General features: G+C 46.9%; 1 protein-coding gene across 2 annotated transcripts in view; it reads left to right on the plus strand.

Moving 5' to 3' along the window:
- Nucleotides 1-15,042, plus strand: part of LOC144115653 (prolyl 4-hydroxylase subunit alpha-2-like) — a 71,395-nt gene that overhangs the window by 20,175 nt on the left and 36,178 nt on the right. Inside the window, exon 1 of one of the 2 annotated variants that reach the window (XM_077650099.1) lies at nucleotides 434-1,352. The exons of the other annotated variant lie outside the window; for it this stretch is intronic. Coding sequence (XP_077506225.1) covers nucleotides 1,296-1,352 — 57 coding nt within the window. The 5' untranslated portion in view covers nucleotides 434-1,295. Of the gene's footprint in view, nucleotides 1-433; nucleotides 1,353-15,042 lie in introns of those variants that run through there. 2 annotated transcript variants of the gene reach the window in all.

Raw genomic sequence — 15,042 nt, forward strand, 5'->3', positions numbered from 1 at the left:
GGTTGACGTTCTTTTGAAGGTGGATGACAAGCAGTCAGTATGCAGCCATCGCGCACTTAAACGTGTTGTTGACCACTTCATCGAAAATGACCTGACCCTACTCCAAGCGGACAAAGAAGGTGGCTTCGTGGTACTTCCGACAAGTTCTTTTGGAGAGAAGGCAATGGCTGCTGTAGCGAAAAACTTTGTTCCTGCCATTCGGAAGCCCTCAAGGTTAAAGACTGAAGCCATGAAGCTCCTGAAGGAAAGCAACTAGGAGAAACTTTCGAATAGTGTCAAGAATGCAAGGGAAACCGCCTGCGAGTGTTTTTTTCAGCAAAAACACATAAGGTGGGTTGCCCTCTTAGAGCCATCATCACGTAGACTGGCTCATGGCACAATGTAGTGAGCCACTTCCTTCAGCAACAGTTGACGGCCCTCAATGTGCAGGACCCTTTCAGCGTGGGCAGCTCGGCAGCGGTTGTTGACGCTCTTAATAGCGGTATTCCTGGTGCCAACATGGCTTTTTCAGTTGACATTGAGGACCTTTTCTACAGCATTCCCCACGATGAATTCTTTGTTGCTGTGCGTGAACTTATTGATCTTTGCATCACGGTGAACTTTCAGAACGCATGTGGCATGTCGGTTGATACCTTTTTGGAATTCTTATCTTTTTACCTGTCACCAACCGTTGTTGAATTCAAAGACTCCTTGTTCCTTCAGAAAAGTGGAATATGTATTGGCTCTAGCGTCGCTCCAGTGCTTTCTCAGATATTTTTAGCAAAATTTGGCAGAACACTTCAGGAACATCTTCAGGACAAGCGTGTGTGCAAAGTTTTTCGGTACGTGGACGATTTTTTAGTACTTTTGGAGCTTTTACCTAATGACACTCTGCCTGCAGCAGTAGACGATGTTTTGAGTGCTTTTAAAGCTTTTTCACGCGCTTTTAATTTCACCCATGAACTCCCTAACAATCATTCCATCAGGTTCCTAGAACTGCAAATAACCTTGTTTGACGATGGTCATTTATGCTGGATGTTTTTACCTAGAAGCAAGAACGCTCTGTTACCGTTCGGTTCTGCGCACTCAAAGATTGTAAAGAGAGGCATTGTGATGAATTGTTTCCGCAATGCACTGGAAAAGAGCTGTCACCACGCTATCAAAAAGAGCCTTGATAATCAGTTCCAACGTTTGGAAGCCACAGGGTTCCCTAAAAATCTATTGAAAGCAGTGGCTGAATCGCTGCTCAGAAGCTCAAGAATGAACGGACGAAGCCGGCTGATGGTGGAGCAACTGAACGCCAAAAGTTCGAGGTCATGCCGTACGTGCATAAAGTGAGCCACGGCATCAAAAAAGTGGCTGCCAGGCAAGGAGTGAGTGTGGTGTTTTCTTCCCCTTGCAAGTTTTCGGGTCTGTGCTCGCGCATTTCTCGAGGCAGGGAAAGGAACTACGTTTGTACGATGCAACTCGAGAACCGCTTCACGGCGTGTGTCGCTCAGGTCGTGTACAAGTTCCCCCTCACATGCTAAAGAGTATACATAGGCCAAACAGGTCGATGTATTAATGACCGGCTGCGTGAGCACCACTCCTCCCTGGGGTCCGATGACGGTGTCAACTTGCCTCGCCATTGCAATGAATGTGGGTGTTATCCACTGTTCAGCAACGTAATGATTCTTGGTAGAGGCAGGGGTAAGCAAGAGTGAGAAATCTTGGAGGCTTACCATATCAGTTTGTCAGGCCAAGATTGCATTAGCACAACTTCGGTGCGCTTACTCGAAAAGGAATTTGCTTTTTTAGGCCGGTCACGGTAGAGGTGTATCTTGTGTGCCCTATGCGCTGTGAGTTGTGATACAGCTGTTGCGCATGCTCTGCTGGCCTTGCTGGGACTGTTTTTGTCTAATAAATCGCAGTTGACAGTCCAATCGTTGTGGCGTGTACACTCTTTCTCTTGTCCATTGTCTTTTGTGACTGGTTTTTTTCAAGAGGTATGCGTGAGCAAAACCTCGATTAACTTGTCGTGGAGGAAAATGAGCATGCTTCACTCTGGGTAGCGGGGTTGCGATAATAGCGCACATGTATTGCAAGGGTGTTTCCTGTTAATTCTTTCTTCATCGTTTGTTATCGGTTTTATCGCATGTGCGTGGTTGCAGGGCATCTGTGTTTGACAAGACGCCTTTGGATGTCTTGCAAGGGTGTTTCCTGTTCATTCTTTCTTCATCGTTTTTTATCGGTTTTATCGCATGTGCGTGGTTGCAGGGCATCTGTGTTTGACAAGACGCCTTTGGGCGCGTGTGTGTAAGTGTATAAAATGACTGTTTTCTGTCGAATAAAATTCAGTTATAAGTTCAGCGCCTTCAGTTTGTCTCGTCTTGTCCTTTGTTCGTGTTCATAAGCGCTGGTTTTTAATATAATGAACGAAATCAATGAACATAGGGGACGGGCTTTTTTCTTCACAGCTGCTGTTGATCAGTGCGAGATTAATTGCGCAATTATTTTATAACTTAAAGATAAATCATTGGTAAGCATAAGAAAAAAACATTCCGATGCCGGCGGTGAGATCCGAACCGAAGACCTCCGGCTTTCGAATTTTTGCCACGCACGTCATTGATATAGGGTAAGAAGTTCTGCTAGAACTTCCTGTCTTATTGTGTTTGTGTTCAAAAGTGGTGTCTCCGCTGCATATTCCATTTATTATTTTGTTTATTTATTCAGAATACCTATATGGGCACAAAAGGCATTTTTGTAGGGATGTTAAGTGTGGGGGGTCACATAATGGTAAAAACATACCCAGCAATTCTGGACAAAAGCACTTTTGAGCGGGAAACCGTTTATGAAGGCAATTTTTTCACATAATGTAAGATTTCACTGCAACAATCAAGAAAAGCGGAGATCACGCAACGACAGCCTTGTATTTTTTTCTATTAAAAATATTGCTACCGTGAAAAGCATTCCCCATTGGTTTTTTATGGCAGTCTTAAGTGTTCGATGCGATCGATGGAAACACTTTAAGAGAAAAATTTTGCTAAATGACAGAAGAATAGACCATTTCCTCTAATAATTCTGTAACTGTACCTTACAATTTTTAAATTTAAAAAATTTCTGTCCGAAAATGTTCGATATGGCACATGAATACATCAATTACCCACGACCAAACACTAAAAAAAATTGCTGAGTAACTGTAACAACTCTGCTGGGGGCACGTTGTTTGACCCCTCGTTAACCCCACGAAAAGAAAAAGGTGTCTCGGGAAAACTACCTGTGTAATCTTTCCCACGCACTCTCTCCTTGTGTCGGACCGCGAGACGCGACCGACAATGGACAAGACGACGAAAGGAAGCGGGCAAAAGCGCATTCCCAAAACTACTGTGACTGACTGCTTCGGACGAAGTAGCAGCGGACAACCGTATCCTCCTCGCCCATTACCACGGGGCTCTGCAGGCTATGTGCGGCCACTCTTCCCATCTATGAATCGTGTGGTGAAAGAGGCGGAGCCTCAGTCTATTTAACGAGCGTTCTGAGTACGAACGATCGCTCTGGGCATTGGTGAGCAGGCTCATCCAGTGGCTCTGGGCCTTGGTGAGCAGGCTCATCCTGTCGCTCGACGCTATGAACTTTTAATTCTTGACTGTTTGTTCTTTCTTTCGTAAAATATGTAAATAAGTTTCCCTAAGTGCTAGTAAGCCTGTTTGTGTCTTCATTCCCCAAATGTCAGCTTCCATCCTTCCTAATCCCCAAACAACTCTACCCTGCATCGAACCAACCGGCCATGCTACCCGATTTATAACAGTAACACACGAAGCGTACAATACCTTGGAGAACTATAAAATGTAAATACATATAAACAGCAGTCAGTATAGGCTGAAAACTCAATGAATAAGGCTCAATATAATTTTTATTATCAGGCGCATTCATCATTTCATTCAGGAGGTCGTTCCCATTAAGATTCAGAAGTTTATTTGTGAGCTTGCACTTATACAATGAAAAAAAAAAAAACGCAACTTTTGTACTCTCCCGCGCCAGTCGCGTCAGTTGCCAGGTGATACACGCTTGAAGCCGTGGTAGCAATGTCGGAACACTGTTGTGGCTCGCACAATTACCATTGAAGCCATTAATCAGGAAATAATTGCCAGTGTGTCGGCCAGCAATGACAAGGATGCGACAACGCTTCCATCACGTAGCGAAGACACACCTCAATCCCACATCGTACGTATTGAGAGCAACGACAGATTGCGGCTGTGCTTGAAAACGCCACATTAACGGCACTGAACAAAAGATATAAGTACCATGCGAATGTTTGTGATCGCTTGAGCTCACGCTTATAGAAGACGTTCGCTTTGAGCGAATGTATTCTGCGGCTTAGGCTTTTCGGAGAGGCAAAACAGGCGGGCCGACTTAATTGCTGCGATGTTAGGCTGAGGCGCATAAGCTCACGGATTCGGTACACGCAGCGGTTTCTACTTTTCGACCGAGAAAAAACGCACACACGTCTCTGTAGTCACACTTCACCGCATGGTAATGAACCACAGGTGGTCGAAACAAAACTGGAACCCTCCAGGTCGGCGTGTCTCGTGGCACCCAGGGATTGATATAATAGTAAAAATCAGTCACACATGCAAAACAGACATGTGCCACAGCAGAACTGCTTGCTGTCTGACATGTAGATACGAGGGTCACAACACAGCGATCACCTGTGCAGCTTGGTAGAAGCTGAATTGAAAGTACGGGGAGGCCGCAGAAGACCATTAAAAAGCATAATTAAGTCTCGCCGCAGTCGTACCAACGGAATTGTTGCGATGGGAATCAACTCAGTGCGCCGAGATCTGTGGCGTTGATTTTCCAGCGAATCCGCGCAGAGAGGGGTGATGTCACGCACTCGACGCCGCGCAAACAGGGCGCCAATAAACATCAAAAGCGCAGGGACGTACGTCACAATGATTTCGCGTTCGAAAACACGCCGATATAGGGAGTGGGTAAACAGGCACTGAGCCGTAAAAGAGCGCTGCCGCAGACTGTACTCAATAGTCTTGTCACCGCGTCACTTTGAACTGAATATGGTGCCACTTTCCTGAAATAGCGGCTTCAGTGCACTACGTTTGTGCAGGCGCCCTCGAGTCGCGGGGCGCGCCCTGAACATTGCCCTGAACGCGGCGATTTGCGATACGACGACCCTTGCTCACGGGCAGCTCTAATCGGCGCAAGTTCCGAACGCCCACCGATAGCTCTCACCGCCGGACAGTGACCCCTCGCTTAGATACAGGAGAGGGGCTGGAAGACTGCAAACCAGACGGCGTGTTTATCATTCCCCATGGACCGCTGCAGCCAGTTAAATTTAAAAAAAAACACAGGGTGAAGGAACGTAGAACATTATTTTTCTGAACTGGCTTTGTGTTGTGTTCTTGCCGCTGTATACTTTGTCCCGCCATCGCCGTAGTGGGGATTAACCGGTACGTTCGTGAGATATAGAGCGAACAGTTTTTAAACATGCCAGGTGTGGGTCCCGGAATTATGAGAAAAGAAGATCTCGTGGTGCATGCTCAACTTAGGCGTGTACTATTTGCAACGAATGAAATGGGAACAAGAAAACTGAGGTGGCTACCCACCAAAATACTTGCTCTTGGAGAGCAGATACAAGCAAGGTTGATTAACACTTCCTAAGAAGAGTCTTCGCGCTTTCTAGATGAAATTACACTCCCTAGTATTGGAATTCCCCTGGCTAAGACCTTACTATTTTGCTGCTCGTGGCTCAACTGTCATTTTTGCGTATCATTTCTTGCTGATAGCACGCCACTGAAACTGGCCATAGCGATGGGTGGCGCGGAGCACAGAGAGTGGCTTAGCTGTACAATAAGAACTGTTACATGCTTCCTGCACAGTCAGCAGAATGAAGACGAAAGACAAGCTAAGAAACGCACGGAGGGAGCACACGTCTAAATGCACAGTTTTCTTAACGCCCCAGGTTGACTCAGTGGTCGTGACGTTCGGTTTCTGATCAAGAGGACGCGAGATTCAAATCCCGTCCTTGGGGGCCGCATATTGGTGGAGGCAAAATGCAAATGAAGCATGTGCGCTGCGGTGTGCAAGTGCAAGTCGAAGGCATCGGGGTTGAAAGGACGTAATTTGTCCGCAGCCACTCCCTAGGGCGCCTCTTTCTTCTCCCTCATTTAACTCCTCCTTCATCCGTTCCCTCGCTACGCTATTCAGGTGTCCACCGTGAGTGCGACTAGGGCCCTGTCTTTGCATTCCTCATGAAGCATTTGCATTTGCTTCCTTGTTTTCCCATCAATGGCGGCATTAATTTAGACTGCGCCAGGGGTAATACCATCATTCCCTGTGTTCCTTTTACCTTCGTATACCTGCACCTGTGCCTAGCGCTTCCTGCGTTTCATCGAGCCGCCGTGACAAATTGTCACTTTTGACTGCGAATGAAGAGAAACAATTGAACTGAAAGAAACCTCTAGCAGATTTTTAGAACAGTTGCTATCCGATGTGAAGAAACTGACTCAAACGAGACAGAAGCCTGCTAGAAAAGAAATATGTACACTGAGCTTAACGTACGTTTCGCCCTTTTATGCCCCTATAATCACGAAGCCAGTTAATTTTGGGTTGGCGGCGTCAGCGGCATGTAAGAGTGTGAAATATTTCCGCAACAGCACTTCTATTGTTATCTTTCTGAACAATTGGGCCGTTGGCTGAAGTCAGTCCAAGGAAGTAGCTCGAAAGAGCATTCCCTCGGGTTTTGAAAGATAATAAAACAGATGCAATCTGCGAGAGCAATGACCTGCAACACATTCCAGGGTATTTTGTAAACAGCCAATCCAAGTGTCGACAATGCAGAAAAGGATATCAGTGCGTAATCGAGGACCGGAGCAGAAAAACTGTAAGATAGTTTTTGCGAAAAAATCCTGATCGCCGTCTTCTCCCTAGTTCTAGAGGCATCTGTAGAGACCGACAGCGTCATGGTATATATTTCCTAGCTGTTAAAAGAGTAAACCATTTAGTATATTTGCGGGTCTCGCATTTAACGGAAAAGCATGGTCAAGAACAAGATTGACATCATCCTTTGCGTAACCAACCAGTTTTGAAGTTTAGGAGAGCGAGTTGACGGGCTAGTAGGTATTGCATGGCGTAGGAACAGCGCTAAGAGCAGGACAGAAGTCAAACATGGAAGCACAGGGACGGGCGCTGCTCCTTTAAAGAGCTGAGATTGATGTCCATTTTTGATAAGAGCCTCTGTGTAACACAACCTCAGGAATCCGAAACCTTGGCCAATGGTTAGTTAAAAAAATGGCCGGGTCCAAAAAAAAAAACAATGGATGAAGCCACACCAGGGGTGGCTCAAATGACCCAAAGAAGGTTCGGACCGTAAGAAGCTGCAAATATGGGTTTAAGTCGGGTATACGTGTTTTCAGGTTCACAGAGTTCGAAACCGATTTAGGTACAATGCAGAGACGGACGACGCGTGCTTCCAATAAGAATAAGGGCCGACGGTTCCTAATTTCGGCAGTGAGATGAAAGGGTGCAACCTAATTCCAGTATGGCCTTATAGTCCTTATAAAAAATAGGAGTCTGTCTCGACGCTTACTACACTTTTTATTGCTTATTCGTGTAAGGCCACATTCTCACAGCCAGCCTCCTCTACGATGTGGCGGCGACGTTGCCGAAAACCGCGGCAGCAACGGAGCGGCGCGGTGTTCTAATCGAAAGAGGCGCCGGACACCGGCAAACCAGTTGGGGCGGGCGCTCGCTTCTCCCACGTGGCTCCACGTCAGTGCCTTTTTTTTTGTTGTCTCTCGCGCGGAAAAAAAAAAGAAAGAAACGGCGGCGGCGAGGTCCGAAGGAGATGCCGAAGGTGCGGTGAAAGTCGTCTGCTTGCGTTGCTTTGGTTGACTATTATAGTAGAAAAACAATGCGATCTCGCAAGCGGTGGCAAAAGTTTGAAGTTAGTTGAATAACTTTGCGCAACTCCACAGTTTTTACAGCGAAACACCACGCGTACAGCACCAAAACATATTTATACAAATATAGCAAGCTACTACTAAAGCGCTGCGCGCACTGCACTCACATTATTCTGGCCAATATGAACGAAATAGAACATATGTAGGGACATACAGGAATGGTTTGCCAGGGCTTGCTAGATTGGTCTTTATACCAGCGTTCGAGAATTAGGCTAGCAAAACAATTTGGAGAATATTTACCAGTATCGGCTAATACACATGCAAATTTTTAGATTTTTCTGGATAGCAGAACTCAATGAGTGTCTAAAGAGATAAATCTGTCATGCTGGTATCATTCCATACCGGGTCATTTTGCTGACATTCCTGCCTGTTTTAATGCATTTTATTCTGATATGCATCTGTGTGTATAACCATGTCTATCGCAAATGTTTGTATTTTACAGTTGTGTATTTATTGCATGTGCTCGAACTAGCCAATGTTTTGTTGAGTAAAGGGATGAATTTTTGCCCTACGTTTCTCTGTCTCTTTCCATGTAAATAGAACAGGTGACCAGCTAAATGTAACCACGTTTTTAACAACTGAAGGAGTGTGCTAGGCACGTAAAATGAGTTTAGTACTGCTAAGGGTCATGTGGCCTACTCTGCAGTATCTGTTCAAGGCAAAACTTGAGTGTCAGTCCGGTGTGCGTATATGACATTGAAGTGACCTTCGCACTTGGCGATTTCATAGCAACGGCTTTAAGTCAGGTGACAAGCATATTTGGCTATGGCCAATGCGATGGTATCTCCAAATTAGACCCGGGTCGTTTCCGAAATGCTGCCCATCCCACCTGCGAAATCTGACGTTCATTGCTTAGGACCAAAATCTATTTGCAGGCGAATTTTAATGTACTCGATACGATGGCAGTCTCTAAATTTGACCTCGACCGATTTGGACCAACCATAACTGAGCGTCCAACCACATTGAGCGTGCCACCGATAAGTGAGCGTGCCCGACACGATGACGACCTCCAAATCTAGTGCGGGCCATTGCCAAAATGCTTTCGCTCGACCTTTGGTATAACCATGATTAAACCCTGCCTAACTTTCTTTTTCGCACTGCACAGTCGATTAATTAGTTTAGACTGACTAGCTAGCTTTTTAAATATTAACTTCTTGTTCGCAGCAAGCTACGATCCCAGTAAATTTTTTTCTTCAAGCTCCAAAAGATAGCGCGAGAAATCCAAATACACGACAGTGGTTCCACTTGAGCACAACAGATGCAAATTCGCTTATCGTATATACTTATCGTATATATCGTCATACCCTTAAGACGGAGCGTAAGTGTCCCCTCTAATTTTGTAGCGATAGCTGCATTACGGTAGCATTTCGAGCCTTCAGCGTGGCGGCACCGTGGCGGTGGCGGCGCCGCCACGCTGTCACGTGGTTGGTCACGTGGTGCGGAGCAGCTGCCGGCGGCGCGGCGCCGTGGCTCATCACGTGGTTCGTCACGTAGTTGCTCACGTGACCAGCCGCGTGGTGTGGAGCAGCTGCCGTCGGCGCGGCGCCGTGGCTCAGCACGTGGTTCGTCGCGTAGTTGCTCACGTGACCAGCCAAGTGGTGTGAAGCAGCTGCAGCTGCCGGCGGCGCGGCGTCGTGGCTCATCACGTGGTTCGTCACGTAGTTGCTCACGTGACCAGCAACGTAGTGTGGAGCAGCTGCCAGCGGCGCGGCGCCATGGCTCATCACGTGGTTCGTCACGTAGTTGCTCACGTGACCAGCCGCGTGGTGTGGAGCAGCTGCCGGCGGCGCGGCGCCGTGGCTCATCACGTGGTTCGTCACGTAGTTGCTCACGTGACCAGCCACGTGGTGCGAAGCAGCTGCCGGTGGCGCGGCGCCTTGGCTCATCACATGGTTCGTCACGTAGTTGCTCAAGGGAGCAGCCACGTGGTGTGGAGCAGCTGAAGCTGCCGGCGGTGCGGCGCGCCGGCGAAACCGAGCTGCCACAGCTGTGCGCATGCGCCGTGTCAAGTGGGACGAAGATGAAGAAGGAACGTCCAGCGAAATGGAGCGGCGAAAGACTGACTTTGCAATTCAACTCAGCAAGTTCCACTCGGCCAGCTGTAGCTATCGCGTCACTCCAAGTTTAACCAGAGCTAAACCACAGCCAATGTTTTGTCGCGCTCACTACAAGATACTCCTCTTTGAGAAATGTGGTGTCGGAGAGGCCCTTGCAGCAGCTTAGCCTTAGTTGAGTAGTCCTCTCTTGCTATCATTTGGCGTCACCATACTTGGGCACAGCCACAGGAGTTTGCATCGCCACTAAAAATTTCTGATTGGAATAACATCGACTGCCACGATAAATTTTACGAATTATTTTGTCTTTCTTTATTCATGCTTTAACGATGACTGTAACGCGACTTCAGGGGTTTTCCCTATCACGCACGTTATCATCTTCCTTTTTTGTTTATATGGGTTTTTCTTTGTTTGCTTTGCGGCCACGAAAATATCATGCTCGTTAGTCTTTCTATGTCCGATTATTGTAAGCTGATCCCCCAGTGTAGCGGTGTGCAGTTTTTTGCCAAGGCAACACCTCCTTCGGATCGGCCGGATGCCTGCCCCCGCTGCCGCTGCTCGATCGACCGTCACATTAACCGCGACCACGGAAGCGTTTAATTCAGTTGTGTTGACTTTTACTTCATTTATTTATGACCTCACTGCAAGCGTGCGTCAGAGCCAAGAAGAAGCAAGGTCCTGGGAGCCATGGCCAGCCACGAGATTGCGCTGCGTGGTTGTGACTCTTAACTTTATCATCTCCGACGAACTGAGTTAAGGACAAGCTCTTTATTGGAAGGCAGATAATTTAGAGGTCTGGAATCGGCTCTGGCATGCTATATTCTCTGCTTGGAAATATATTTAGGAGATAAATGCAGACAAAGAGGCGTACAGAAATATAACATGTAAAATGCAATTAGAAGGAATAAAAATATCCAGTCATGAATTGTTTGTACAACAAAGGAGAATGCGGAAAACCCGCCACGGTGGCTCAGTGGTTAGAGCGCTCGACTACTGATCCGGAGTACCTGGGTTCGAACCCGACCTTGGCGGCTGCGTTTTTTATGGAGGAAAAACGCTAAGGCGCCCGTGTGCTGTGCAATGTCAGTGCACGTTAAAGATCCCCAGGTGGTCGCAATTATTCCGGAGCCCTCCACTACGGCACCTCTTTCTTCCTTTCTTCTTTCACTCCCTCCTTTATCCCTTCTATTACGGTGCGGTTCAGGTGTCCTAAGATATATGAGACAGATACTGCGCAATTTCCTTTCTACAAAAACCAATTATTATTATTATTATTATTATTATTATTATTATTATTATTATTAATGCGGAAAAGTTAGAGTTCGAGAAAAAGTCAAATGTCCTGCAAGTGGGGAGAGAAAAGCACAGCGGAATAGCGAATATGCATCAAGGGGATCGCGAAGAGGTTTCAAAGCTTGCCAATATGTCCAAGGTCCTCCAAATAAGAAAACAAATTTCAAGGCACTAGCTGCTGCGCAGGGCAGGCCGAGGAACCGGAGGGTGACTGTAAGTGTTACTTGCGCGGGAGTCTCGATTTCATGCTCGTAATATGCTCGCTCGTCTGCGCAATGTCAGCATTCAAAGAGAATGTATTGCATGGTTCTTTCAGTGTGGACTGGCGGCTTGACCTAGGCGGCATCAGATGCAGTTTGCAAGCACGGCGTTAGGGGTTCAGTGCAAAACGATGGTAGAGCGATTCCACGTACCTAGCGAGGAAGTCTATGCTTTAAGTGTAGGCCAGTGGAATGAAGAAAATCATAATAATGACATCGCGAGCTCCAGAGCCGATCTCTTTCCTCATAATCCTTTTTTTTTGCCATTCGAAACATGCGAAGGTTTGTAAGGAAAATCCTCCGGAAGTTCCGGTGCTGGAGACCTTTGCGAGCCGATTCGTCTACTCGGGGCCCATACTCCATAGCATGCTGGGAACCATTGGAATTGTATGCAGTGGACTGTCATCATCATCATCATCAGCCTGACTACACTCACTGCAGATAAAAGGCCTCTCCCATGTCTCTCCAATTAACCCTGTAATGGACTGTGATGCTGGCCAAATGATAGAGATATCCATGTCAAGGGAGACCGACTGATGATTAGATTTCCTAAACAGGCTTCGGAGGTTTTGTAGAGCTGTTTTAGAGTCTGTGAATGTCAGGCATCGTCCAGCTGTTTGGCGTTGGATATATTAGACAGCTTCTTTGATGACACGAAGCTCTACCGATGCCAAAGACATCGTCCGCTGAAGGCGATAAGATAGCATTTCACCTGTATAGAGCGTATAGAAACCACAGCAGGAACTATCTTTAGAATATAAGCCTTGGGCGAAGGCTTGAGTCTCTTTTCGATTTTGTATACTTCATTGCAGCTTGGAGCGGCGCAGCATGTCGCATTCGGGCCTTTGCCGTTATACCAGGCAAAAATTACATTATTTGGAGAGGCGAGAATGTACAGGCACGAAAACCGGGAGACAATATTTGCGATCCTTGGGCAAGAGCTGGTAGGAGCTTCGGCGATTGCTGCAGCCACGCGTTGACGTTTCCTGCGATCGCGCCGTTTGCGCGGTCCTCCCGGCGCTAATTTCATAAATCATCAGCTTCGTGTTTTTTTTTTCTTTTTTTATGGTCGCTTGCATGCAATTTGCACTTACGAAGTAATGCACCGCTGCAGGCAAAATACAGCCTTGCGCGCTGCCGAACGGGAACCCTTCAGACGCCACGGCAAGACCGCGCATCACCGCTACGTGAGTTAAGGCCGCGCTGTAGATGGTGGCATTGAACGAGCCTTCGCTCAGAAAACACATGGTGGAAGTGGTGCACGATCGTGTGCTTAGCCGAGCTGATTTGTTTTGCCTGTCGGAGTCTTGGATACAGGCGGAAACGCCCTTCGTAGTCGTTTGCTGCACTTACGTTTGCAGAGAGCACCGGCAAAGCTACCAGGAGGCTTGTGTGGGGAACAACGTTCGCAAAAGAATCCCGGTTACTGTATTGCACCTCACCAAAACCAGAACGTAACGCGACGTAAAGCAGCTCTCGCAGAAATTAGGCGTTAAGCAACTGAGCTCAACCCTAGCTTGATTTTATAGTTTTATTTTTCTGCTTTATTCAGACTTTATATTTCGGAAAAGATCTCAGTCACGTTTGGCTTCAGGTTCACCGCCGTTTCTGTATGACGTTCGTCTTACTTTCTGAGAACGGGTGCTAAAGCATTATTTTGTTTAAAACGAAGTATATGTGCTTCGAATGTGCTCACGTTGCTGTTTTTTTTTTTTTTACAAAATGATGACGCGATCTTTAAGAGCGGCTCTCGAAGTTCCTGTGCTTTCTTTCTTCCGCCAATTTGGACTTTGATGAGGGGGAGGATCCAAATGAATTCTTTATTACCCACAGATGTTTACGTTTCTACTAGAAGCTGTAACGTAGCCCGTGAAAGAAGTATTTTATGCGGCTACTCTACGGTGAACTACGGCAGATTCCTTTGTGAGCCAAAATGTATTTCTGAAGCGCACTATTAGCTTCGCGCTACGAATAGCGATGACTTTCGTAGCCTAATTTTGGCAAACAAACGAATGTAGCCTTCTTGGGGACAGCTACATGAGAAGCTTGAACTATAGCTTCTCCTAATGTCTAGCCATGCTGCGTATTGGAAACAAGCCCATCACGATCGGCTGGTGTGGCCACCTAAAGACCGTCGTGCAGCTAGAGCTGAAGGTTTTGGTTCCCCTCTCCCTTTTTTGTTCGCTTGTGTTTTATTTGCGTGGGGTATTTTACGTAGGGAACATGAACTTTTCAGGACTGGTTACCGCGAGAGCGCAGGTTATTGGCCCAACATTGAAACCGTATTGGCAAAGGCCGGCCCTGCAAAGGACCAAGTTTGGACCATCCTGTTGCATTATTGGCCCGATTACCTGTGCTGCTTGGATACTGGGGTTCGGAGGTAATATGTCAGCTTCTTCTCAGGTCTTGACGCTATCTACTACGACTCCAACTGAGCACCGTGAATGTCTACTTTCAGATGCTCTAAACACAGTCGTTGATGCATCAAAAGTGACGCATCTCAATCCGTCCAAGTCTGCTTGAACAGAAGAATAGTTTGCCCGTTGTCTAGAAGGAGGAGGGGTGTACTGGCCGAAGTCCACACCCTTGAATCAAAGCTGGTTTCATCGAGCATTATTAAAAGCAAAGAAGTCGCAGTTACTCTTCACTCTCGCCTTAACTTCATTTGTGCTCCACATGGAACACGAGCACCCTTGGCAAAGGTACAGAAATGGGGGAAGGCTACTCATGAGCCTAGAGAAGGGGCGGTGGATAGGTGAAACCAGCTTTGACATGAAATTCACATCGGGTCATGCTGTCCTTTGTGTCCGCAGATATTCTCGCCGTATTCCGCCCACTTGTGCACGGAAGCGAATACAGATCCGAAATTCGGTACGACTATGAAATTTTAAACAAAAACTCCTTATAACTTAGCGCCTTTTCTCAACGTGCAATGCATTATATACATAGGCTCTCTGACTTTATCTCCCCTGACTGTATAGTCAAGCGTATATGAAAGCTGAGTTAGTTCAGTTTGCAAATTATATCTTGAGACCCTGAAGCAAATGACGTACAACACTGGTAACAGCTAAATATTGTTAAGAAGAATCGGTGTAGTTTGTATCTCGCCTCCGTCGATGTCTTCGAAGCTTAAGTGAAGAAAGTACCTCCACTGTTTGCAAAATGCTCGTTGCGCCTGAGAGGGGATTAAAGAGCAGCCGGAGAGTATACCCTTGCACAAATACTTCCATTCAGACGGGGCCCTGGGCGCCATGTGGTCGCGGAATCGTCCCGTAGATGAAGCCATGTGTACAAAAAAAAATTAAGATAATGGGTGCTTGGTTCGGTCCCCAGTGCCGTGTGACACCCACTGATTTTCTAATGGGCGCATGATTTACGCCTGGCTCGTGCTCGGGAATTCTCAAGTGAGATGCTCGGAAAAAGGGCCTCGGACCAAACCTTTGTGTTGACGGGTCAGTGATTCGTTCCGCAGACAAACTACTTAAATCGGCCTCATGCAAT

The sequence above is a fragment of the Amblyomma americanum genome, chromosome 1, assembly GCF_052857255.1.
Source record: "Amblyomma americanum isolate KBUSLIRL-KWMA chromosome 1, ASM5285725v1, whole genome shotgun sequence".
In the NCBI taxonomy this organism is placed as follows: domain Eukaryota; kingdom Metazoa; phylum Arthropoda; class Arachnida; order Ixodida; family Ixodidae; genus Amblyomma; species Amblyomma americanum.